The 25,907-nt window shown below is 26.3% G+C and overlaps 5 protein-coding genes across 5 annotated transcripts; 2 read left to right on the top strand and 3 right to left on the bottom strand.

The window, feature by feature from the left end:
* Positions 1-11,564: 11,564 nt before the first annotated feature.
* EIN_116760 (synapsin, putative) lies at positions 11,565-12,551 on the bottom strand (the record flags this gene model as incomplete). The annotated part of the gene is made up of 1 exon (XM_004261268.1): positions 11,565-12,551. One exon carries the CDS (start codon positions 12,549-12,551, stop codon positions 11,565-11,567), a length of 987 nt encoding a protein of 328 aa, XP_004261316.1.
* Positions 12,552-15,311: 2,760 nt separating this feature from the next.
* On the top strand, positions 15,312-16,058 carry EIN_116750 (hypothetical protein; the record flags this gene model as incomplete). Its single annotated transcript, XM_004261267.1, has 1 exon — positions 15,312-16,058. The coding sequence occupies one exon, from the start codon at positions 15,312-15,314 to the stop codon at positions 16,056-16,058; it is 747 nt and encodes a 248-aa protein (XP_004261315.1).
* An 853-nt stretch (positions 16,059-16,911) lies between these two features.
* EIN_116740 (hypothetical protein) lies at positions 16,912-17,277 on the bottom strand (the record flags this gene model as incomplete). Its single annotated transcript, XM_004261266.1, has 1 exon — positions 16,912-17,277. One exon carries the CDS (start codon positions 17,275-17,277, stop codon positions 16,912-16,914), a length of 366 nt encoding a protein of 121 aa, XP_004261314.1.
* A 1,089-nt stretch (positions 17,278-18,366) lies between these two features.
* Positions 18,367-20,472, bottom strand: EIN_116730 (hypothetical protein; the record flags this gene model as incomplete). Its single annotated transcript, XM_004261265.1, has 1 exon — positions 18,367-20,472. One exon carries the CDS (start codon positions 20,470-20,472, stop codon positions 18,367-18,369), a length of 2,106 nt encoding a protein of 701 aa, XP_004261313.1.
* Positions 20,473-21,474: 1,002 nt separating this feature from the next.
* Positions 21,475-22,628, top strand: EIN_116720 (hypothetical protein; the record flags this gene model as incomplete). Its single annotated transcript, XM_004261264.1, has 2 exons — positions 21,475-21,711; positions 21,756-22,628. 2 exons carry the CDS (start codon positions 21,475-21,477, stop codon positions 22,626-22,628), a joined length of 1,110 nt encoding a protein of 369 aa, XP_004261312.1.
* Positions 22,629-25,907: the final 3,279 nt, after the last annotated feature.

Raw genomic sequence — 25,907 nt, 5'->3', positions numbered from 1 at the left:
GTAATATTTTTATTTTAATTATTTGATGAACCTTTTATATATTTTTGTTTCGGCAAAATGTGTTTGTAAAATATTTTAAATAATAAAATTCGAATAAAATAGTAATATATTGATACATTTTTATCACATTCCAACCTAATTTATTTTGTCATTAAAAAAATTATTATTGTATTAATATATTATAGTACATTTATTATAATTGAATAATATAATTATCATCTCAAAATAAAAAAACAAATTAAATCCATTATTGGGTTTTTGAAGATTTCAATCGTCACTTTAGCAATTAAATTGACAACATTGACCGAGAATGACTCATTGTTGATATTTTTTTAATCTATTTCAGTGATAATTCTATTATTGTGTAATTTTGACAAATAAAAAGTAAATAACACACAAAATATATTTAATAATTTTCAAAAAGTTGGCATTAAAACTTGCAATAATATTGTCAATAGCATCAGAGTTAGACATTTTTTATTTTTTTGGCAAAAAATATTTTTAAGGGAAGGGAAATACGTGGCGCCGAAGTACAAAAACTATTAAGAATTGTTTTTTTATTATTAAAATATTTTATTTATTGACATATTTTTTTTACAAAATAAAATTTTATTTTTAAACTTTCTTTTATTAAATAAAATGTATTAAATTAAAATTATTAATATATTAGCGTTTTATAATAAAAACACATAAAAATTAATCATAATAAAACCATTGTGTATAATACATCTTTTCAGCTACAAAAATTTTTACTACCCAAAATATTAGTTTTTTTTCAAAAGTTATAAGTTGCCCGACTTTTGATTTCTTTTCTTATTATAGAAAAACATCACAATATTTTAAAATATACAAAAATAACCCACATTCTTAATGTCAAAACAATTTCGAAAATAAAATACACAAAACATTTGATAAACTTTGTAATGTTTCAAATTTTGTTTTGAATGGTTTTACTTTTGTTCTAAGCATCAGCTTTATTGATATTTCCATTTCTCTTTTTTCAAGTATTTCTTGTTATTTAAAAAAAACACAATTGATCAAAAGTGTCATTGATTTATCTTCATTGTCAGAATATTTAGACATAGATAACGAGCAGACTTTGTTATAACTATCAAATCCAAGCTCTTTTATTATTTAGACGATTCTCGTAAAGTCTTCCAAATTTGCACTTTGAAAAATGACCACTTCAACATCAATTTGTACTTCTTGAAAATGAAGTTTTTTATTTCTAAAACTATAATAATACCATTATTTACTATATTTTATTCTTTATTATCTTTAAATTTTGGACGATTAAATCAATCAAATAAACGTGATTTATGATATATAATTGTGGTTAAGTACGTGGCAGCATCAGAACTCAACAGGCATCAAAAAATTAGCCAATGAATTCACTGATTATATCGTTTTTAAAGATACGTTTAAATAAAAATTGTAAGTACTCAAACTTGACAAAGTACCACATAGTTACAAAAAATATAAATGTGGAAATGAATAACAATTTAAGTTAAAAAAAATTAACAAATAAACCATATATTTAAAGATTATTTAATAATTCTTTATTTGCTCATTTATAATATTCGTTATAATATAATATAATTAACAAAATATATAAATACATTAAATTGAAATAATTTGAATAATAGTTTGTTGTGTACTTTACCTGTTCAACACAGGCATTCTAGGAATCAATCTTTCTTTGGCTTCAAGACGTATCTGACGAGCTGCATTTTTCCTGTTTGGTTTAGATACTCTTTTTAAAAGAGAAAATGACCGTTCTACTGTGCGTGTTGTGACTGCAATCAAATTAAGCTCCATGCATAAGTTAATTAATTTTGGAAAGATGTTTCTTGTAAACATTTCCTTTAATAAGTTAGGAGCTGTCAGGCGTTTTTCTGGACACTCACTCAAATATAAATTCATAATGTTGTTCTTTGAATCTCTAAAAAAAACATTCTTTGTTTGAGTATTTCAAACTTTTGGTTTATTACTGTTAACTCACTCAAAGAAGATGCACAATCTGAATCGGGCAATGAATCGTAGTAATGACCACTTGGTTCACACCTTTCTATGATTTCGCGTTCTTCTCAAGAACATCGAATTTGTTTAGATTTATAAAATATTTTATCATTGTTACTAACCTTGTCGACTATATCGGTGTTGTCCAACATCCAATCATTTATCAGAATTGCTTCTTCTTTGTATTGTTTGTACTCTGTTGCACAATGGATGTTGAAATTTAGCATGTACAAATTCATTTTTATTAATAGACTTTTACATGAAACTTTTGTTTGTTTTTTAACAAAATCATTGTAAGTGTTTATCTCAAGGTCTTCTTCTTTCAATCCACACTCCCCAAATATTTCAAAACACGTCAACTTTCTCAGTGGGTTCGCGAACCTCACGACCAATGCTTGTATAAGACGGTTCACAAATTGGTGACATATTATTCGAAGGTGTTCTAATTTGTCTTTTTTGTTTTCTCGAATAAAAAACATATTTTCAAAAAAGGTGTTTTTGTTGTCGTCTAAATTGTTTTTGATATTAATAAAATACTTTATACTGTCACATATTCTTTGGTAGGTGACAGGGAATTTAACATCGCGTCCTTGTAACCATCCACTTAGGTATTTCATGGGTGCAAACAAATAATCAACAAAATAGAGTGCACCAGCAAACATACAACTATCCAATGAAACCGAATCGAAATGATTTTCATCAACTTGTTTGGCATCCAAATGATAGTTTTGAGAATTTAGGAAATTTCGATAATTATCAAAATTTTCAAAAACAGCAGATGTCACAAACGAAGTGAAAAGGAAACGAGTATTTTTTGAACTTGGTATATTTGTTGCACTTCCACTTGTTTTGTTTTTTTTATTGTAAGCAACCCAAGCATTTCTATAGTGAGCATCTGTAATGTTGTCAATAAACTGTTTAACAATATTACCTTCATTTCTCTTGACAACCTTTTCACAGGCTTTGGATAATCTATGGTCAAAACAATAGTTTCGTTTGATCTTAATACGGTGCTCAAGAGGTACCAATTGTTTCAACAACACACCAACAGTTGTGTTGCATGTAGTTCCATCTAAAGATATGCCCCGTAGCTGTTCGATATTCAATTTTGCGTGATTCAAAGCTCTCAAAATACACTCAACCCAAGACTTGGCGTCTCCTTCGCCGTAGTATTACCTATTTTTATTTTAACTTCCGTGGTTGTATAATAATCAAAACAAAATCTTGCATACAACGAATAATGGGTTTCGCCGTTATACGTTTGAGAGTCTGCTATTAATTTATAAACAGTTTTCATTTTAACATAATTTTCAAGGCGTTTTTGGTCAAGTTTGTGTATTAGTTTCATTTTTCTTTCGATTGTTTTCGCGCAAATATTTAATTCCAGTGAAGTTCCAAAAGTAATTATCTTTATTACATCCAAAATTCTTTCGATTTCTTTTGAATTAAAGTCTTGTACTGCGAATTTTATTGTCAACAATATCACCAAATACTTTTTCTTTTCGGTAGTTTGAGTCCGTGAATCAGTGCCAACCTTCTTTAATACTTCATCATCAATTGATTTGGATATCATTTCAACCATGTTGTTTTCCATATTTTTAGTGTTTTCCATTATTTCAATTAAAAAAAACATTCTCTCCAAATTTTCATTTTTATTTTTAAGTTTCAGTTCGCTGGAAATTTTTCTTTCGTCATCACTATCAATATCATCCTTCCATTGATCACAATCATTTGTCATTGTCTCAATTTTCCATCTCTTTATTTTCTGTGTTTGGTGAGTTATAGTGTTTGAAATACTCATTCAAATATTGTGAGCTCGTAATATAATATCACGTTCTCTTGTGTCGTTATCTTCATTGGTGTCACTGCATTTGCTATCTTCGTATTCAGTCGCTTCTTGTTCTCCACCACTTTTATCATCATCCACAGTGTGAACTATTTGTGTATCGTTTTCAAATACAAAATCAAAGTGTTGTAACGTTTGACCGATGGATTCTTGTTCTTCTTGTTGTTTGGTTGGTAATTTTTATCCGAATTTATACATGTTTCTGATGATAGTTCTTTTTTATTCGTTCCCACACTTGTTTCAATAATTGGAACTGTACTCTCATTCGTGTCTCCGATAATCATATGCGAACCTTTTAAATCGTGTTGTGTAAATTGTATTTGACGATCTTGACATCCAAAAACACATGTACTTTTACTATTTGGATTTATATTACAATCTTGAATGTTTTGAGGATACATTTGTTCTGTTTCTAAGATTGTTTGATGTGTATCATTTTCGATGTTTCTTTGATATTTCAAAGTCTCGTCTATTTCAACAAAAAGTTCAATTGATACATGCTTTAAAGCTTCATTTAATTCTTTAATTTTTGTTGATACATTCAAATCGTTTATTCATGTACCAATAATTGCCTTGTTGACTCTTTCCATTTGATACTTACTTGCGTTTTGTATTGATTTATAATTTGATGATAATAAACATTTCAACGACAAGTAATTTATAACAATAAAGTGACAAATTGCTACGTTTTATAGAGGTTTTCCATTGTTGGCCATTTAAGAGTGTCATCAACAAACACGTCTTTATAATGTGTTTTTGGGAAACCACTGGTTAATCTGTTGCAAAAAAACACAAAAATTCAAGTCTTTTACAAAATCGTCTGGTTCATCTTCAATAAATGGCATAAATACCAAAGTTTTAGCGAAAGAGAGACATCTTCTTTTTATTCTCTTTCCCAGAGATAGTCTTGATTTTGGCATTTTTGACATTTTGAGATTATTAAACTGTTTAAAATAATTACAAAAATGATGTTAAATCGTGTTTTATTTATTTTTGTGTTTTTTAACAAAAACAAAACATACATAACATTAGTTAATATATATTATCTAAAAACAATAAAAGTTATTTTCTAATCGCGTTTTAAATATGTTTAATATTTTATTTTATCCACATTTTAATTAAATGTCTATATAAATATAATAATATAATTCCTATTTAAATGTTTTTGTAATTATTTTTGTAAACACTCATTTATCACTAAATTATTGCTTGAAAATGTCAATATTTAATTCTTAGAATTGGCACTTATGATTGAAATGTCGATTTTAGTTCTAAGTTAACACAAGTCAAATAATATATTTGAAATTTTTACCGATTTTATTTTTGTTGTACAGCCATTATAAACAATATTTATTATAAAGTGTGTCACATCTAATTTTTGTGACGTGTTACTAACAAATACAGTTTGTTATCACATACCGAACACTCCTAATTATCATCAACACGTGTTACATGATTTGAGTCAAAGTTCAATATGTGACACATTGTAACGATACTACATTATTTGACAACTCACTTTATCACTCAATTTATAAACCATTCATAGTGTTGCACTTAATATTTACATATATATTACAAATATTACTTCGCATGTTGTTAGTGTTTTTATTCGCCATCAGTCCACAAGTTATTTCCCGCTATGCAGACATTCCACTTTTAATCAGCCACACAAAAACAACCAGAACAGTTCATTTTCAATTAATTCTTTAAAAAGTAACTGTGACTAATTTGATATTTATATCTTTTCAATATTGATTGAATAATATATGATTATTACAAACAATACTTCTATTATTTTTGTGTTCTCACACTACTACAAACAACTCGAAGTCACAACATCATAATTCTAACAGTCAACGCAATTTAAATTTTTTTATAGCACTATTGAATGATTTGATGTTTATATATGCTTTAACAAACTTATTACGTTATTTTGAAAACAAATTGATCGTAATACAGCATAATTAAACAGTACAACGTTTGTGGTGATTAAAACATAAACTTATATAAAACCAATATTAGTTTGATGTAATTTAGGATAGTTTATCAAAATATAAAAATTTGTGGTTAATAAACCTTATGAAATAATTGTTAAAATATTCAATTTAGATAAACGACTAACAAATTTTTCTTTTTATAACGAAATTTAAAGACCATGTGACATTATCATTCTAATTGATATTTACAACATTGATGTAAAATGAAACGCTATGTAAAGAAATCTGCATAAATAATCTGTGTAATATATTAAAAATATTACATTTAATTGTTGAATATTTATTACACCCTTTGTCCATTATTCGTTAAATTATAATTACAAATTTGAAATTTGCTATCGCCGTTACAACTCCTTGTACTTTAATGATAAGCAAAAGTGGTGAGGTTGTGTTTTAATTATATCAATAATTTAATTAATTTTAGTTGTGTTATGTTCGCCATTATTCCCACTTTCTTCAAAACGTGTTGTGTTTGCTGTTGGGTTAACAACGTATGCTCAATGCGCGTTAAAATTTTGTCTCCAACATTTCGAGGCAAGTGAAGTTCAATATGATATTGTTATTCTTAAAATGTTTCACAATGTTTTTTACTGTTATTTCCAATAAAAATGTAACAACTTGCTGTTATTTTGGATGCGTAACCGTTTTTCCAACGTACTTTACTATATATAACAGCAAGTATTAAACTGTCGCCAAGCATTTCTTGCACAATATTTTGTCGTCTTGATTAAACAAAAAATCAAAGTAATATTGTTGAAAGAACTTTTTATATTCGCTTCGATAGTTGATATATCCAAAAATAAAAATGAGGTTTTTTGAATGAAACAATAAAGTCCTGGTAAATGTTGATTATAATTTATGTACCGATGATGCTCTTGTTATTATAAGAAAATAACACACTCGTTGGCAATGTTGTTTTCTGAATCTATTAAAACGCTTTTATGAATGCTCCAATGTTTCAGACACATTAAAGTAATTTAATAACTACAGTGTTTCCAAAGTTATTACTGCTTGCATTTTAAATGTTTTTGTTTTGAATTTGTTATCTGCATTTTTACATATAATGATTAATGCTAAAGTCATTTTAATTGCAAGTTTTTGATATATTTTGACGAATAAAACTTTAAACGTTCCATTGTTTACGACATTAATATGTTAAAGTAATTATAACAATTCATTTATTTGTGTTATATTAAAATCGTAACAGTTGAATAATAAGTCTTACTTTTTACGAGTAATCGGCTCTTTTAAGTTTTTTAATTAAATTGAAATATTATATAAGTGAATAAATATTACTTAAATTTCGAAATAACATAACATAGTTATTATATTTGTTTATCATTTTATTAAATATTAATCAACATATTATTAATTTAAACAATAAAACTTGTTGTCTGAAGAAAATAGTATAAAATTTAGCCAAAGTATGAAATATAATGTAAATAAATAAAATGCAAGTATTTTTTTCTTTATTGTTGAAAACAATAATTTAACATTTTTTTGTGGCTGTCTTCATAGTCCGGCAAATAGAATTTCATTTTATTTTTTACATAGAAAGTCCATAACTTGCGGCAAATTAAACGAAAAAAATACCAATGTTTTGTTTTTTGTTTTGTTAGTTACTCAAAATGAAATTCAGAAAAATCTTTAAAAACTATTTTGGGGTTTTAATAAAACAATTGTGTTATTTTTAACATTATTTTTAAAAATAAATAATTTACTATATATTTACAATTAAAAATTACTATATATTAACATGAAAAAACAAAACTCATATGAAATAAAAACGTCCATATAAACAAAATGAATTTTATTTTTTTTGTTTAAATTAATAGTATTTTTTATTATTATAAATATTAACTGATATAATAGTTAATAGTTAATAATAATAATATTATCATTATTATTAATAGTAATAGTAATAATATTATTATTAATATTAATTATATAAATCTATTTATTTAAATTAATAGTAATGAAAAATGTCCATTATAAACTTAATAAATTTTGTTTGTTTTATTTTTTATAATGTTATATTTTGAATAATTAATAATTTATTTATTAAGTCAAATAAGAAAGTAAACCATTTATATAATTATTATTTAATACATTGATTAATTTTTATTATTATTATAAACTAAAATATAATAAAATTTATTGTTATAATATATTTTATTATATTATTTGTTTAATTGAATATAATCCCATAATTTTGGATTTTGATAGTGATGTTATTCAAAAGATAAAGAAAAATGTATAATGTAATTAACTGTTCTTAAGGTGGGTTCGGTTTTACGCTTTTGTTAAGTATAATTGATAAATATAATAAATTCAAATAAAATTAATATAAAAATGAAATATAATTTAAATGTTAATTTTCCAATTAAATTAAACTATTTAATAAAAAATTAAATGAATATAAATCAATACACAATATAGATAATAATATAAATGTGATATAAATGGTAAAGTAATAAATAATATCAATTGCAAATCAATAAAATATTATATTAAATTCGGATAAAAATTTTATTACTATTTAAACTATAATTAATAAAATTTTAATAGTTAACATATAATTAAAATTTTATAAATACAAATTTTGTTTTATTTTACTATTATTCAATAGTTGTTATTGGTTTTACCAATAGTTCTTAAAAGTTGATATTTATTATTTTTGATTATTGTACTATTATTTGTTATACATATTATGATTAATTTTAATACACTTTTTTAATTGTAGTTAAATTTTTAATAATATTATTATATTTATATTATAAACAATTGATTTGAATTATAATAGTTTATACTATATTATTTAATATTTTTTATTTAAGTTTTAAAAATAATTTAGTATATTTATAATATATTTATAATATATAAATTTCAATTTGTTAGGTTTAATTATAATTGAATGGTCATTATTAAAAACTGTTGTTATATTCAACTATAATAATATAATATATTTTTTCATTTTTAAATAATATCAAATATATTGTTTTGTTATTGAAAATGTAATAAATATAACATTTTAAATAGTTGTTGTTATTCAAATGAATTTTATAAAAATATTTTGATAAAGATAATTATATGAGTTTTACTTTAAAATGTTATTTGAAAATGTGATCCTTATGCAAACTTTTTGGAAAGTTCAAAATTTTAGAAATTTCGGAAAAAATGCATTGCCGAATTTATAACGGACGTTTTTTGAATCTGTTTGCCGGACTATGCTGTCTTTTATTTATTTGTAAAACTGGTTGGTTATAAAGACAGGCAACACAACTTCTCGAATATAAGATCAATTATGTATTAGGATCTTGGTAATAAGTTGCCAAAATCAAGTTACATTTATTTTTATGTTTTTTTACAAACCCAACTTGAAAAAAAAAACAGAACTAAAAAGTACAAGACACAACCCAAATTTTTCTCACAAATTTTTCCATTTAATTAAAAACATTTGAACCCGAACAATTTCTATTTATAAAATAACAAATTTTATTTATTATTTACAAAATATAGTATGTTAATTTTATTTTTTTAATGCTATTATTATTTTTACAGTACTTTTTTTAATAAATACATTTTTAAACACGGCATATTGAATTGTTATTTACCATCATAAAATTAACATGGTTTAAACAATCATAATTAATTATATATTATAGGTATACAACTATTTTTATCAAATATTAGTATGTAACATATTGTAATTTTTAAATCATCAATGTTTAAATAGATCAATTTCTAATGCCATCAGTTTGTTTTTGTTTATTTTTTGGACTAGTTGGTTTAATGTATTATTTTTAATTGTTTATCTTAATAATAATATATTTATATTAATTATTCTTTGGTATCAATGTTTGCAAACGATGATATTGCTGATAAATATAACATTAACAATTCTTATTTTTCTGTTGTTTTTAAATTTGTTTAATAAATAATAGATGTGTTAATTGGCAAAATTCCCCATTTATGGCAACTTTTTTTAACTATTTAATAATTTTATAACTTATTTTTTTAATGTTTGTTGTATGATTTAACGATATATAAAACTTTGCATTAAAAAATATTGATATTACGTTATTTTTATCATGTTTATTTAGTTCTTTTTAATGCACAATTTGTGATAAATATATTTTAATCATGAACAATAAACGTAAAAGAGTGCAAGTTCTGAACCCGAACAAGTTTTTTGTAACATTTATTCAAATGTCATTTGTTTGCTGGATTTTCCCGTTTATTATCGTTGTTTTAATACAACATAAACGAAATAAAAACAGGAAAATAAAAAATAACTTTAAACTTATTCATCGTGCAAATAATTCTTTTATTTGCCAATTTATTTGGCAAACATGTTAATATTGTTATTTTAAGTAATTTAATAATGTTATATTTTTTATCGGAACAATAACAAACTGTATCCAGAAATTTGCTTAAATAATTGTGGTTTTATTATTAAAAGTCGTCCAAAAAACGTAATTTAAAAATGACTTTTGTTGTAAAAACAAGTAAAAACAAAATTTTAATTGTTTTACCAAAAATTATGAGACCAGTCAGTTCATTTGTAATGTTTTACAACACTGTACTATTCTGTAAAATTGTATCAATAAAAACAATATTGTTTATAACAAAAATTATATTAAATAAAATAACTTGTTTTTTATAATTATATAGAATACAAAAATGAATTGAATAAGTGTGTTTTGAAGATAAATGTAATCAATCAGATTTGATTTATACAACATAAAAACGTTATAAAATGGTCTTTTAAAGTAGATTCTTTTGAGAAAGCTGTCTTAAAACTCTTGTGATGCTTTGATTCTTCAGTTAATTATTCAAAAAAATACAAAATAAAAATATTACAATTACAATGTTTTTACCCGAATATTTGAGTGAAATAATTGTATTTTTTAGTAAAATAATTTAAAAATAACAACTATTTTAGTATAGTTTTATTAAAACTATAAATCCCATTTTTTGCGGTGTATTGCTGTAAAAATTTTGTCATTTTTAATATAAACTTTTTGGACAACAAATTTTATTGATTATAAAAAAAATTTTTGAATGAAAAAAAGCCATTATTAGAGTAAAAACAAAAAAAACACCACAAAACAATATTTTTTTGTTAAAAATGAGCTTTTTTGCCAACAGCCACAAAATTTACTATATAAATGTCTAACCCTGATAGCATTTTCAAATTGCCAAAAAGTAAAGATTATGTAATAAAAATTAAAAAAGTGAAATATTTTCAAACAATAAGCAATTCATAAAAAGATACTAAAAAGAAGAATTTAATATAATACTGCTTTTGACCATTTTCAACCCAATTTTAATAAATTTTATTATTCAAAAGTGTGTACAAATAAGAAAAAGGACGGACACGGAAACGAAAAACAGGAAAATAGGCCAAAAACGTCCTTTTTGGTTTATGGACTTCCTCCTGTGTATAAAGACGTCTTTTTTATTATTTTTGTGTCTGCTGCGTTTTCAAAACTATATAAGGAGTTATAATATTACTATGAATTTACTATTAATAAAATATAATAATTTCCAAAAATACATTTAATCATGAACAAACACGAAATTATATAATAATAATAATTATTATTATATAACATTTATTTACATTTACATCATATTTCATATTTATAATTTGAAATATGATGTAATTAATTTAGACAAATAAAACGGTTCCAAAACAGTTATTTCTTGTAGTATTCTTTGTCCATCTTTTCCATGATCAGTTCCTTAACAAATTGGACGTCTTCCTTTGCATTGCAATCTGTGATACCAATAGCTGAGACGTTGATTTCAATGATAGTTTCCGACCCGTCTTTTTCCATGATGATGTCGATGGCAAACATGTCGAGACCGCCCCATATCTTATGTGCCTCTTCTGCCCACTCCTTATACCTTGGCAGCACTTCGACGTCTTTGTATTCAGACGTGCCCCAGTTGTATTTCCAGCTGTCTTCTGAACGTGTTCTGAATGCTCTGATGTGTCCATTAATGTATTGCACTCTGACTTGATAATTTTCGTTCAAAAACGGTTCGACGGTGTAATACGAGTTACCCACAGCAATAACAGACGCAACGTCTTTCAACTCCTTTTTGTCGTGAACAACAGTCTTACCGTACCCCCCATGAATGGTCGCAACTTTGACAACTTGTGGCCACTTCTCTGGGACTGGTGCACCACCAAACGAAGGCGCATCGCCTTGATTTGAGTTGTACTCCAAATCAACAACTTTGATGCGCGTCTTCTCCCACTCGGCATCGCCATGGTGCAACTCAATCAATCGCTTTTCTATTTTTAACAACTCGGAATGCAGCAATGGCCGATTTAAGTCGTTGACCATTACTTGAACGGCATTGACTGCGGGAGTGTTGGCAATGGCAAATGTGAGTAAATGGTTCAAGTAATTGGTGTTGTGGATGTTGATGGGGACATTACGAACCAACAACATGTCTGGGACAACCAATCGCTCCTCTTTTTGATTTGTAAATAGAAACGGATTTGGTGATGGACTGATGTTGACATACGCTTTGCCTTTAGCTGCTTTTGTGCTTATCAACTTCCACTCAGTTTGCTCAATCTTTAAATCATCGCCATTGGGGAGCTTTGGGTGTCTGCCAAAGACTTCATACCAATTGGTGGAGTCGTCTATGATCAGAAGTGTTTTGGACATCGTGTTGTGGTTATGGAGTTTCTACAAGACTTTTATACTGTTATTTAATGTGTGTAATTATTTACTTCATTGTGTTTTATATATTAGTTTAATACGATAACAAATTATATATTTAAGTATTCAACTTATTAAATTTTAATAACTTGAATTTAGTTTAATAATATTTATTGTAACTTGAAGTTTTATGGTTGTGTAATTTTATTGATTTATAACATATGACAAAACATTTTACAGATATTATTTGTTATAGATTTAAATACTATACTAATATCGTTCAAAATTACATTATTAAAATATATATTTATTATTAAATCAATAAATTTTATTTGATACACAATTGACACACATTGATAATTTACAATTACACAAACTATTTGATAAGTTATATATACATAAACAATTACACAACGTTATAAGTAATTTGAATATAATACTTTTTTTAACAAAAAAGGTGTATATATTATATTTTTATGTATTTTATAATAATTTTAATTTAGAATAATGTTTTCAACTTTTTTTAATCATATATTAATATTCATTAATATAATCAGATTTTACACCAATATATTGTAAATGCCTCGTTGTTTCAATTAAATAAAATTGTTATATTTTTGTTGATTTGGTGCAAAACACCTTTTGTATGTTCGAACAACAATTTATAATTTATTAGTAATTATTATTTAATTTATTTATTATTATTTGATTGAATAATAACATAAAATTATAACCAATAATTTAACATTATGTTGATATTTGAATAACATTTTAAATGTAGTGTTCATTAAAAGTTTAAACACTCAAAATGGAAAATTAGTTTAATTCGAATAAATAACTTTTATTTAATTTGTAATTAGTGATGGTAAACCAATCTTATATATTGTAAAACTCGATGATATGTTAACATTGCTTAATTAAATTAAGGCAATTAAAACATAATTCAAAAATACTTGTTTATTTGGTGATACTGTGATCAAACCAAATTGATTCATTCATCAAATAACTTACTTTGATCAGTTTGATATTGTATGTATTTCTCTGTAAATTTTATTGTTAAATAAAAAGAAATAATTATTATCATTGATATTGACATTTGTTGATAATAATACAATGCTTAAATGACGACTTTATAAACAATTAAACACAGTTGGTTTTACTTTCAGTGTAAAGTTCAAAGTTTAAATTGACACAATAACGAAACATGTGTTTATGTATTGATAAATTAAATAAACAAATTCAATATGCTATAATTAACATAACAAAATAATTTATTGTTTAAACAAGTAAAATAATGGAATTTCAACGTTTGTTAAATTTAAAAAATTAAGTACATTTATTAATTGATATTTTTACCGTTTTTAAATCATAACATTACAAAATAAAAAATACACAACAATTTTATTAAACATTTTATTGATTTAAATGTGTTAAATTATGTTACCAGATATTGACATTAATAATTTTAATTGTTTTTTACAAATAAATAACTTAATGTTTGTAATATGTGAATACAAAAATAATTGTACAAATTACAAAAAGTGTACTTTTTGTAACTTCAAAATAATTAAAATGTATCTTTGGGGTGTTGTACTTGTATTTCTTTTAGATTATCTTAAAATATTGTAAAGTTTTTATTTTTGTAAAACACTTTGAACATATCATAACATTATAAATACGAATAAAAATGTTTGTATAGTGTTGAAATGTTAACTTGGGTTTATATCAATTATCATTTAAAATTGTGTTAAATTTACTTATGATCATCATTTTTAAAACATTATTGACATTAATTTTCAACATCATTCAAGATCTTCTTTTTATTTATATACAATACTTGTTATTATGTGATAAACAAATAAAATATATAAAACATTTAAGAATTGGGTTGGTTTGGTTTGTTACCAAATATACTGTGATTTTAAACAATCAACTTTGGTGCATTTTTCAAACATAATTAAAACAATATTATTGTATGAATGTGATGTATAATAGAATTATTCTTCATCACTGTGCCAACTTTGTCAAATTATTATTTTATAATAGATATGAAATATTAAGTAAAAAGTGTTATTTCTTAAAGATTAAATTTTACATATATTTAATTGCTAAGTTAATATTTAATAATTACATGAAATCAAGTAATGGATAAACAATTATAATTTTAATTTTTTTAACAACATACAATATGACTAAAATGAAATCAATAATACAAAAAAATTGTAAAATAAATTTTAATGGTATAACTTGTTGTTTGTACTGACAAAAAGACACAATGATGTTAATAAATTAAATCAAAAACTAAACCAATAAAATTAAATATGTTTTAATATAATACAATTCTTATTGTTGAAATACAAATGTTATAATATTTGTTTTTATAAATCTATAATTATAATAATTAAAAAAATGTTTTATTAAAAAAGAATCAAAATGGTCCCGGCGGGGATCGAACCCGCGACCCTCGCATATCTCTATTCTATAAGTACGATGCACTACCGACTGTGCTACGGGGCCTTCTTATTCATAAAATAACTAATACTATTGACACGTGACAACTATTTTAAAGTAAACTGCATTTAAAACAAACAACCTTTTTTAAATATAGTTTGAAATATCGACTTTATAATAACAGATATATTAATATTAATATTAATAATAATAATAATAATAATATAATTATTTTATAATTATATAATAATAATATAATTAATTGCAATTATACAAAATACAAACTTCATTTGTAATATCTAATTAATAATGGAGATGAATTTTGTTGACAGTTCAAACAGTAATTTTTATATTGAAGTGCGTATGCCGTATCACATTTTGGCACAAGCCAATGAACAAAAGAATGAAATCATAACTTGTTTGACTGAAGAATTAAATGCTCTTCGTGAAGAGATAATTCTTTTAAAAATAACACATGAAAATGAAAAAACATCTTTTAAAAAGAAGTGTTCTGAAGAAGCACAAAATGTGATGATTGATTTTATGAATAAATATACACAACAAGATAGCGAGACAAACGATACAAACCAGCACCAATTAGCAGCGAACTCTCGTAATAATAATGACAATTCCAACCAAAATTCAAACGACACAGAAAACACAACAACACCAACAGCAACAACACAACAAAGTGATTTATTTGCTGAAGAAACGCGTGAAAATATCATTTTCATCACAATTGAAGAGGCGTATTGCGGATGTACAAAAATTGTCACTGATGTTTCTAAAGATGACAAAGAAAGTATTTATATCGTCAACATTACGAAGGGTATCAACAACAGGGACACTATCATTGTTGGCGATAAAACATATCGTATCCGTTATTTGAAACATCCGTATTTGTCTCGAAAAAACGACGACCTGGTCGTATCAAAAAAAGTGTTGATGGCAAATGGTGTGAGACATCCGTCATCATCCATTGTTTATAGAATCGACAACAAAAACGAATTGCTACAATTAAAAGGATTCACCAATGACAGCAAAACAGTGTTAGATGAGTAACATCATTTGTTGTTTATTTTTTACATTTGATATGAATATAATTATAATATTTGTTGTTGTAAAATACTTTTAATATTTAATAAAATGTTGTATATTTAAAGATAATGTTAATCAATACAAATTAATTTAACTTTCAAAACAATTGAATTGGTATAATAAAACAGTAAATATATATTTAATGACGTCTTAACTATAAATTAAAAGTTTTTAAACAAATATGATTTTTAATTGTATACAATAATTCAAATTTATTGGAAAATTATTGTTGTTTGTGTAACATTAAATAAGATAGACCAATTTTGTTGATAATCTATTTACTTCATATCAAATACATTAAATGCTTATTAATGAATTTAAAATAAACAACATGATATGATGTTAGTTATTTGATTTCATATAAAATATTATCAATTTAAATATTATATTATTTACTACATTTTTGTAAGTTGACGGTATTTTTTATTCGTTAATTTAATTGTGTTGAATGCTAAATATATATATATCAACGTTATTGATTGCATAAAGTGAGTATGGTCTTTATTTTGACAATCTTTTTTCAACAATAATTTGAGTAATAAAATGTACATTCTGAAATTGTCCAAACACTATTTATTATTTCAAAACAAATACGTATGACATAGATTTTTCTGTATCGTTGCTATTTTAAACGTGTATACACATTCAAAACACTAATAAAACAAAAAACAAAACATTAATTGTGTTGTAATGTTATTAATGATAACACTATTATATTATCAAATATATTAAAAATTATTAATAAAAAATATTTGAAACATAATTGATATTAATATTTACAACTTGAATAACTCAATATATTCTGATTTCAAACAAATTAATTATAACTGATGCTGCTACTACTATTTGCATCTTCAAACACAATTCCCCACACAATAGCACAGAGTAATACAAATCCAAATACAAAAATCGCCAAAGCATTTGACATTATAAACAGCACAAGAGATACTTTCCCCAGTGTTTTTTCTTGCTTGTCCGACGCGTGTTTGGTTTGGCTATACCCGCACGCCCAAAAGCAACAGCAGAAAAACCCAAGAACAAAATAGAATACACCAGGTGTTGTATTCCCACAATTCACTTCTCGTTGTACCGGAACAATATACACCAATTGTGGTGTGTAGTCTTGTGGGTTGTAAGTGTTTTCGGGTTGTTGACGGGTTTCATAAACTCCAACGTTTGTCATCGAATAGATATTATCAAGTCTGTACTTTTATTATACTTTTATCGAAACTATTCTAGTTTAGTATTTTTAAAAGTATAGGCAAAATACTGTTCGTTGTTATGTGTCAATGAGGAAAACAACTTTTTTGTATAAATTTGTTAAGTAACTATTTTTACATCTTTAAAATGTGTTAGTTATATTTAACCTTATTAAAAATATAGAATTATTATAATATGTTTAATTGCTTATAAGTATAATAATTTCATTTTATGTTAAAAATACAGTTTCAATAACATTATCATGTTATATTTTTCGATATTATAATATAAATTTATATAGTTGTACAATAAAACCCATTCGTCATTGAAAAAAGTTAATTTTTATTGATGAATGCTTTAAAATTAAACATAAAACATATAATAAAAATAACTTTGTTATAAGCTATGTCACTTTATTTTAATAATATTTGTTTTCATATTAAAACACGTTTTATATAAATAAACATTATAATTTCATATTTTAATTTTTTTAATAAAACTGCATGTTTGTATAACAATAAACATTATGTTTTTAAATTATAAAAATATCTTTGCAAAAATTATAAACATATTTATTGTTGATGTTTATAATAATTATTCATTTAGCAATTTTAACATAATATCATAATGTGTGCAAACCCAAAATTGCATAAATATTTAAATATAACAATTAACAATAAAAAAATAAATTATTAGTTCTATTAAAAAATTGTGTATTTCATTATTGTTCAATAAAATATACATAAAAATATATTTCATATAATTTGTATAATTATTATAATTAATAATTGACAAAAAACAACAGAAGTTATAATGTACATAATATTTACCATGTTTTTATTAATTATAATTCAATTTTTATTTAGTTGTTATATGGTTTTATATTGATTTTTATTTTTAAGCTTAATGTATAATTTATCATGAAACTGTGTTTAATGATGTGCCTGTCTTTGTTAATCATTGTATTATTAATAATTAATAAACATTATATTAGCATGTTTATTTTACATATGATAATCATTTTATTAATTGATTAATAATTAACTCAAAAACAATTAAAATAGAATAAAAATTATTCTCTGAAAACCACATCAACTGTTTCCCCAATGAAGTGTTGGTCTTTTCTCTGTTTTAAAAGCGTGTTTGTAGTCTCATCAAAAAGTGCTTTTGATAGAACAACCTTTTTCAATTTTTTGCATTTGTTGAAGCACTTGAATCCGATTTTTGTCACTTTGTTTGGGACTTCAATGACTTCATTTGTGCACCCCTCAAAACATTTGACTCCAAGTCGTGTCACAATTTCTGGAATGTGACTGCCGTGTGTTCTCCTGTCATCTCTTGTAAATTCAACAACACTACACATCACACCGTTTGCTTTCATCATAAGTGCCATATCATAACACACTCTTCCATTGAACACCTTCAATTTGTCACACGTCTCAAGTGTCACGTTTTTGGTGTGACACCCTTTGAATGCGTCGACTGCTATTTTGACGTTTGAGTTGCAAAATGTGATATTATCGAGTGATGTGCAGCCATTAAATGCGTTGCTTTCGATGTATTTTACACCACTTCCAATTCTAATTTGACTCAATTTCTCACACTTTCTGAACGCATTTTTGCCGATCGACTCGACAACGTCAGACAAGACAACTTCTTTCAAGTTGACACACCCAAAGAACAAATTCATTCCAATGTGCTTCTGTTGCTCCAAAACGACTTTTTGGAGTGTTGTGTTGAACGCAAACAGATTCTTACCCAAATAGACGTCGTTGTATTTCACAACAAACTCTCTGATCTTTTGCGTTGTAAAAGCGCCTTTTCCAATTTTAAACAGCCCCTTTGGAACTACATAGACTTCTGGGATGTCTACTACACTGACCGCCCATTTCTCAAGTTTTCTCAAGTTTGTCGGGAGTTTCATTTTTTGTAAAATCGGCGCTTTTTCTTGTTTCTTTGTGTTGAAAATGTTCTTCCCCATCGATGTGAGTGCGTCTGGCAACTTGAGTGAAGTCAGTGCAGTGCACTGTGCAAATGTACCACGTGATAAATGGTCGAGGTGCTCACACAAGTTGATAACGGCAAGTTTTGCACAATTATCAAAACAGAATGAACCGATATGTGTTGCTTTTGGAAGACTGGCACTCGTCAAATTAACACAGTTGGCAAAGCACTTCTTGTCGACACGCGTGACAAAGGGAAGATTAACTTCTTGCAATTTGTTGCACCAGTCAAACCCTCTGATTTCACTCAACGTGGTTGGAAGTATCAATTTGGTCATTTTCTGTTCGTTGAAGAAAGAATTAGCAGGAACATATTTGATGGGAAGTGTCTTGTTATCACCGTTGAAATAAGTTGGAGTGATCACTTTGATGTCTTCGCTCTCTCTGATGGTCTGTTTGTCACACCACACTCGTCCACTCACTTTCACACCAAATTTTGTGAGTGTTTTGTAGCAATCCAATGTGATGTCCAAATCAGTCAAGTCGCCATCTATCACCACATTCTTCAAGTTGTATAAATTAAACAAAGCCTTGTCTTCTATGACTTCTAAGTGCGTTGAGAGTGTCAACGAGGTGAATCCACAATATGAGATGGATCCACTTTTAAGTCGAGTGACGTGTGATAAGTCAATCTCTCGTACACTGCCAAAGCCAGACCACCCATCTTTTTGAATTGTTCGCAAGTTTGGCGAAAGAACAACTTTTTGTGCATTGAAATTTGCACGGACACTCATTGGACACCCAACGAATGGGTAATGACTGAAATCAACGACCCCATTTTTAACTGTTCTGAAGTAAGACGCAGAGGCAACAAAAACGTCGTGCTCATCTTTGAACTCGTCACTTGTTGGTGTTCCAGTCATCAGCCGTTTGAACGAAAACTCGATGTTTGGGTATCTTTTCAGTAACATTTTACGACGTTTATTGCCTATCTGCGCCCAAAATAATACACGCTTGGCAGACGGGAGTATCGGGTCATAGAAGTTGTATATGTTCTGCGTCTCGATGTGTGGAAATAATGTGCAAAGAGTTTTGGAGACTGGAATTGGATTGAAATGGAACATGTCGTTCACTTCTTTGAACTTTTTGCAGATCATCGTCATCTTGATAAAGTCGTCTTCAAACAGAAAGTATTTGGCGACTATCATCATGTGATATCTGTCAAGTGTTCTCATGCAATGTGGGTGTTGATATTATCAGTTTGTATTTTAACCAGCCAAATAAAAATTATTTGTCTAATAATTATTTGTTCAAAAATTTCAATATACAAATGTATAATAATTAATTAATATTAAATATTAATAGTATTAATTATTTTACTTGAAATTAATAATAATATAATAAATTAAACTAATTATAATCAGATGTATTTATTATAACATGTGTAGTTATTATAAAAATATATCAATTATTATAATTTATATTATTTAATATTGAAATTCGATATTGTTTAAATTGATAAGAGTGTAGTTGAAACAAGCAAGTAAAATATTAATATATATTTATTATATTACATTCTATATTTACGTTAATAAAATAAAACGTATCAACATTAATAATAATTTATAAGGTTGTTGTGTGTTTATTACAATAGTTACAGTTTTCATTTTTGGTTATTTTTTATGATAATTAAATATAATTTGGTAAATTGTAGTGGTTTTTTGTTGTGGAAATAAAAACATCTTTTTGTTGTGATATTAACTATAATATATAGTTAAATATTATTTAATTTAACTAGACAATGGATATTTATTTTTTTATTAAGTTAATAAGTCTTATTGATAATAAATAATTAGATATTTTTAATATATTTAATAATTATTATAAATATACAGATAACTAAGAAGTTTTTTTTATTCAGATGGTCTCATCAATTCACTTTTAAAAATCTAATGAATTTTGTTATTATAACAAAATTTAATAAGTATTTTTTGTATATTGAAAAATTCAAAGAAAAACACAATGATTGTATATATTTACTTATACTTCTTAATAAATGAAATCAGATATTAAGTTGTATTTTTACCTCCAAATATTTTAAATAAATACTCAATCAACATTATTTATAATCCAATATAATGATTTATTTAAATCTCACATTAAAAAATATAACAAAAATCCAATTAAAGCAAATAAAATTAAATAAATAAGTATCATTGGAACTTGAAAAGTGTTCAATGTCACGCAAATTAAATCCTTCGTTCAGCAGATTTAATCCTTTTGACATTGGTGGTATCAAAGACGACAAAACTCGTGAAGAAGTCATTCTCAAATTTGTTCACTCATACGAGGAATGTATCAATATAACACAACGTGAGCAAAAGACGACTGAACTCTGTCAGAAGTGTTTCAGTCAAATAAAAATCAGCCAACTAGTACCTTTTGATGGGTGCGGTCATGTCCTCTGTCGTTCTGTTTGTTACATTAATTGACTTTGAATTTTTAAAATGATGAGCAGTGTATGATAAAACACATAGCAGAACAAATAGAAGGTCCCAATCCGTATATCCAGTGTTTCTTCCAGGAATGCAACAACACTTTGAACAACAGTGCAAAACTTCTTCATGATGGGCTGATCACACAGAAGCAGCGCGATGTGATGGAAGAGAAGATGGTAGGGAAGTACTTGAAAGACCACGGCTTCTCGACATGTCCTCACTGCAACAACCCGATACCTGGAAACACACAAGGCAACAACAACATCAAGAGGACGTGCGCGTACTGTGGTAACAAATTTTGTTATAATTGCAGAGAAAAGACGTGGCACGAGGAATTCACATGTGCGCAGTACAAATCATATAAGAACATGGCAGCTTGGCTGCGAACACTTTACGAAAATGGGATGGAGTTCATTCGTAACACACCAAACTGCCCTGAAATATCGCAGAACTCGATCATCCAGTTCAACACACAACTTCTGAAGAACTGCAATGCAATGACAAGATTCTCTAAAATGGTGTCGCTTAACAATTTTGATGTGAACAACGGCTTTTTCACGTGGCATGGAAGTCCTGAAAATGGGGTACAGGGCATTTGTAACGAGGGGTTTGACCCACACAGAAGGTCAGGACAGGCGTACGGTACGGGCGAGTATTTTGGAATCCAACCACAGACATCATTTAGTTATTGCCAAAATGGAAGTCATTTGATACTGACTTATGTGCTAAATGGTAATCAAGTCAGAACACAACCAGGATTTTGTTATATTATAAATAACCCAATCGATTGGAACACGTCTTATTGTCTTCCACTGTTTGTAATCAGTTTCAGAAACCACGCGGCTGTGAGTTGGTTGCCTGAAAATACACACTGTTTTGAGAAAGAGGCGTAAAACTGTTTTGGTGTGTTTTGTGTTTATTTATAACAAAAATTTTATTCATTTGTTATTTTATAATATTTTATTGTAAAATATAAATTTTAAAAAAATAATCTGATTGGATAGAATTACGTTTGTAAATTGTTATTATTTTATTTTATATGAAATTTATGATTTATAATAAATTAAACATTACCTAATTTTTATAAAAATCAAACAATTATAATAATTTTTAAAAAAATCATTTATAAATTTATAAATTTATCAATTGCAATTTTGTGAGGATTATTCAAAGGGGAGTTTAGCATAATGGTAGTGCATCTCAGAATGGTTTGAATAACAACAAGAGAAGACCTTGGGTTCGATTCCCATAATTCCCACTTTTTGTTTTTTGAAAAATATTATTTATTGTTGTACAGTTATGGTAAAAACCCATCAATTTGTCTTAAACCTTTCAAGCTTCAAAGAACAATAATAACGACGTTATCCCGAACAAGTACGATATAAAAATGGACAAAAAATGTTGTATAATAAAAACAAAAACAAAATATAAAAATAAAAACCATAAAAAACTACATTTGTTTATAACTGTTCAATACATGATCATAATAAGTCGCGTCTCGTGTAAAACCACAAGAAGTGACATCGGAGAACAAGTTTTAACAACGCGTTTGTGGAGTTGGCTTACAATCTTCATCCGAAAATGTCGTTTCTAAATATATAATATTTTTTTTCTGGTTTTGACCAATCAATTGACGACTTGAGGGGGTTTGGAAAACTATAGGGGTTTCGTACCGACCTGTAATCTAGACATCAGGCCGGTCTTCTAGAATTTGGGGTTGTTGGGCCTAATAAATTCAATTGACGCGGGAAAATTCAAATAACACTTGCCCGCTTTTTGCAGCCATTCAACAAATGTTATTTGTTTTTTCTTCTTTTTGATTCCTTTCTTCGAAAATAACAAAAATGATCATTTAAAATAAATCAGATTTAAAACATAAAAATGCCCAAAACAATAATTCAAACAACAAACTTGAAATTCCATTTAATTAAAAAAACCAAAATATATTTTTTGTTTTTTTAAATTAAATAAAAATATATTTTATTATAAAAGCAGAACTCCCCAAAGCAAACAAAAGAATTAAACTATTTAACAAATTAAAAATTATAGTATAAACCATATAAAGATAATTTTTTTATTTTATTAAGTTTAGTATTGTTTTTAACAATTATAGTCATTTTATGGATATTATAGTTTATCTACAACAATAACATTTTGTGATTGCGCGTGTTATTTTATAAACCTTAAACATACATAAACTTGTTTAGTATTATATTGAATTTATCATGTTAACAATTTGAACTTTATTTACTTTTAATATCATTTAATTAGAGGTCCAGATGTTCCAAACGTATTTCTTTTTTGACAAAGAGTTACATTTTCCTTCTTTTTTTCTGATTTAATTTTGTCAATTTGTTTTGTTATTACATACTTCGACATTACAAGTTTTCTTATTGTAGAAGCATTAAGTCTTACTCTCTTTTTATCAAAAACATAATTAAGTAAACTAAAAACGCTTTCCGAATCAATACTTGTTGGGGGGATAAATAGATATTTTCGAACCGTTCCTTGTAGCAACACATACTTATTATCTTGATGATATTTTTTCCAAAATTGAAGTGCGTTCATTTGAGTGTCGTTTTCTTTTTCAAACTCTTCCACTTCTTTTCTTATTTTTATTTGTAAAATATCATCTGTTGTTGCATCACTTGAAACAACATAGTATTCACACGTTGAAAACCCGAACGCAGACTTGATTGGTAAGCCTTGTAACAAGTCTTTCATGACTTCTTGTAAGAATAACACGCGTACCTTTTCTTGTATTCTTATTGGTAATTTCACTCGGTATTTTGGCGTAAGATAACAAGGAATTAAGTAGCATTTTTCATTCAATATGGATTTGAATCGAAAAATAAAAGCTTCTGCTGCACAACTTTTCCATTGAAAATTCGTGCAGCTGGGAGTTGTTCCTTCTTTTGATTGGTTGCAATCGATATCTTGGTTTTCAATTTCGTTTTCTGAACCAGCACTACTAACAACACCATTGTCTGGATCATCGAACACAAAAACATTTGTTTCGACCTTTTTTTATCTTTCAATTGTTTTTTTTTCTATAAATCATTTTATTATTTATTTCCAATTTTTTGAGTTGTTCGTTTCTATATTTAGTTATTATTGCCTCTTCTTTTTCTACTTCATTTTGAACCTTTTGTAGTTTTTTTTCTTTGTTGAGCTTTCAAAATCTTTTTTTTTTCATTAAACTTTTTTTTCTATATCAAAATGCTCCATTATTTCGAAAATATTCATCGCACTAACATCTTCTCCCCATAGTGTTTTTGGGTTAAGAACAACCCACATTTTTGTTATTTCATCAATTACGTTTGAAGATGGACATTTATCAGAAGAAAGCATATTATATATTGAGTTTAAAGACTCGGTAAAACAATATATTGAGTCAATCATATTATAATCATCTTCAGTCAACGGACACATAGTTCCCAAATTAACCAGAGCCCCCTTATTTTGCTTCAGACATTTAAAGACTCGGAAACAGTTATTAAAACGAGTGGGCTAAAAGTTTTTTCAGTACAATATTTTTCATTTGAAACTCGACAATTTTCCTTTAACATTTCTGTTAATTCTGGTGACATTTGTAGCGCCTTTGAAAATTTATTTAAAAATAATAATAATTATCTGAATTTTACAAAAGTATTGGTGACTTCTCCAAACAACAAATTTGATGTGTGAACTACACAAGTTAGCTTATTTTCACAAAGTGAGTTTAATTGATTATTTGAACTTCCATTATCCGTGTTTATCGCAAATAGTTTATTTTTAATATTGTTTCTTTCAAGAATACATTTCACTCCATTTGCTATTGCAGCGGATTTGTGACGACCTATAAATTCACCCAATTCCAACAATTCATCGATACACTCAAAGTCCTCCGTTGAAGATCTTAAAGTCACAACTATAAAATTTTTACCAAACTTTGATGCCAAATCAGTTGTGACATATGACTTCAATGGATCAATATTGTTGTTAAACTGGTTTTTTAAGTTGATTTCTTCATTGAAAAATTTATCTAGAAATATTTCCTTCATTGTTCTTGTCGAGTGAAGATGTAGTTCGGGTTCAAAAAAGTGTAGTAAATCGGCGAGACATGGATTGTCAAACTGGTTGAGTGGAATAGATGCTGAAATGAAAAATTTCAACAACAGCTTTAAAAAAGC

The sequence above is a fragment of the Entamoeba invadens genome (genome assembly GCF_000330505.1).
Source record: "Entamoeba invadens IP1 unplaced genomic scaffold scaff_1105074724893, whole genome shotgun sequence".
In the NCBI taxonomy this organism is placed as follows: Eukaryota; Evosea; order Mastigamoebida; family Endamoebidae; genus Entamoeba; species Entamoeba invadens.
This window is presented reverse-complemented; position numbering and strand designations above follow the sequence as displayed.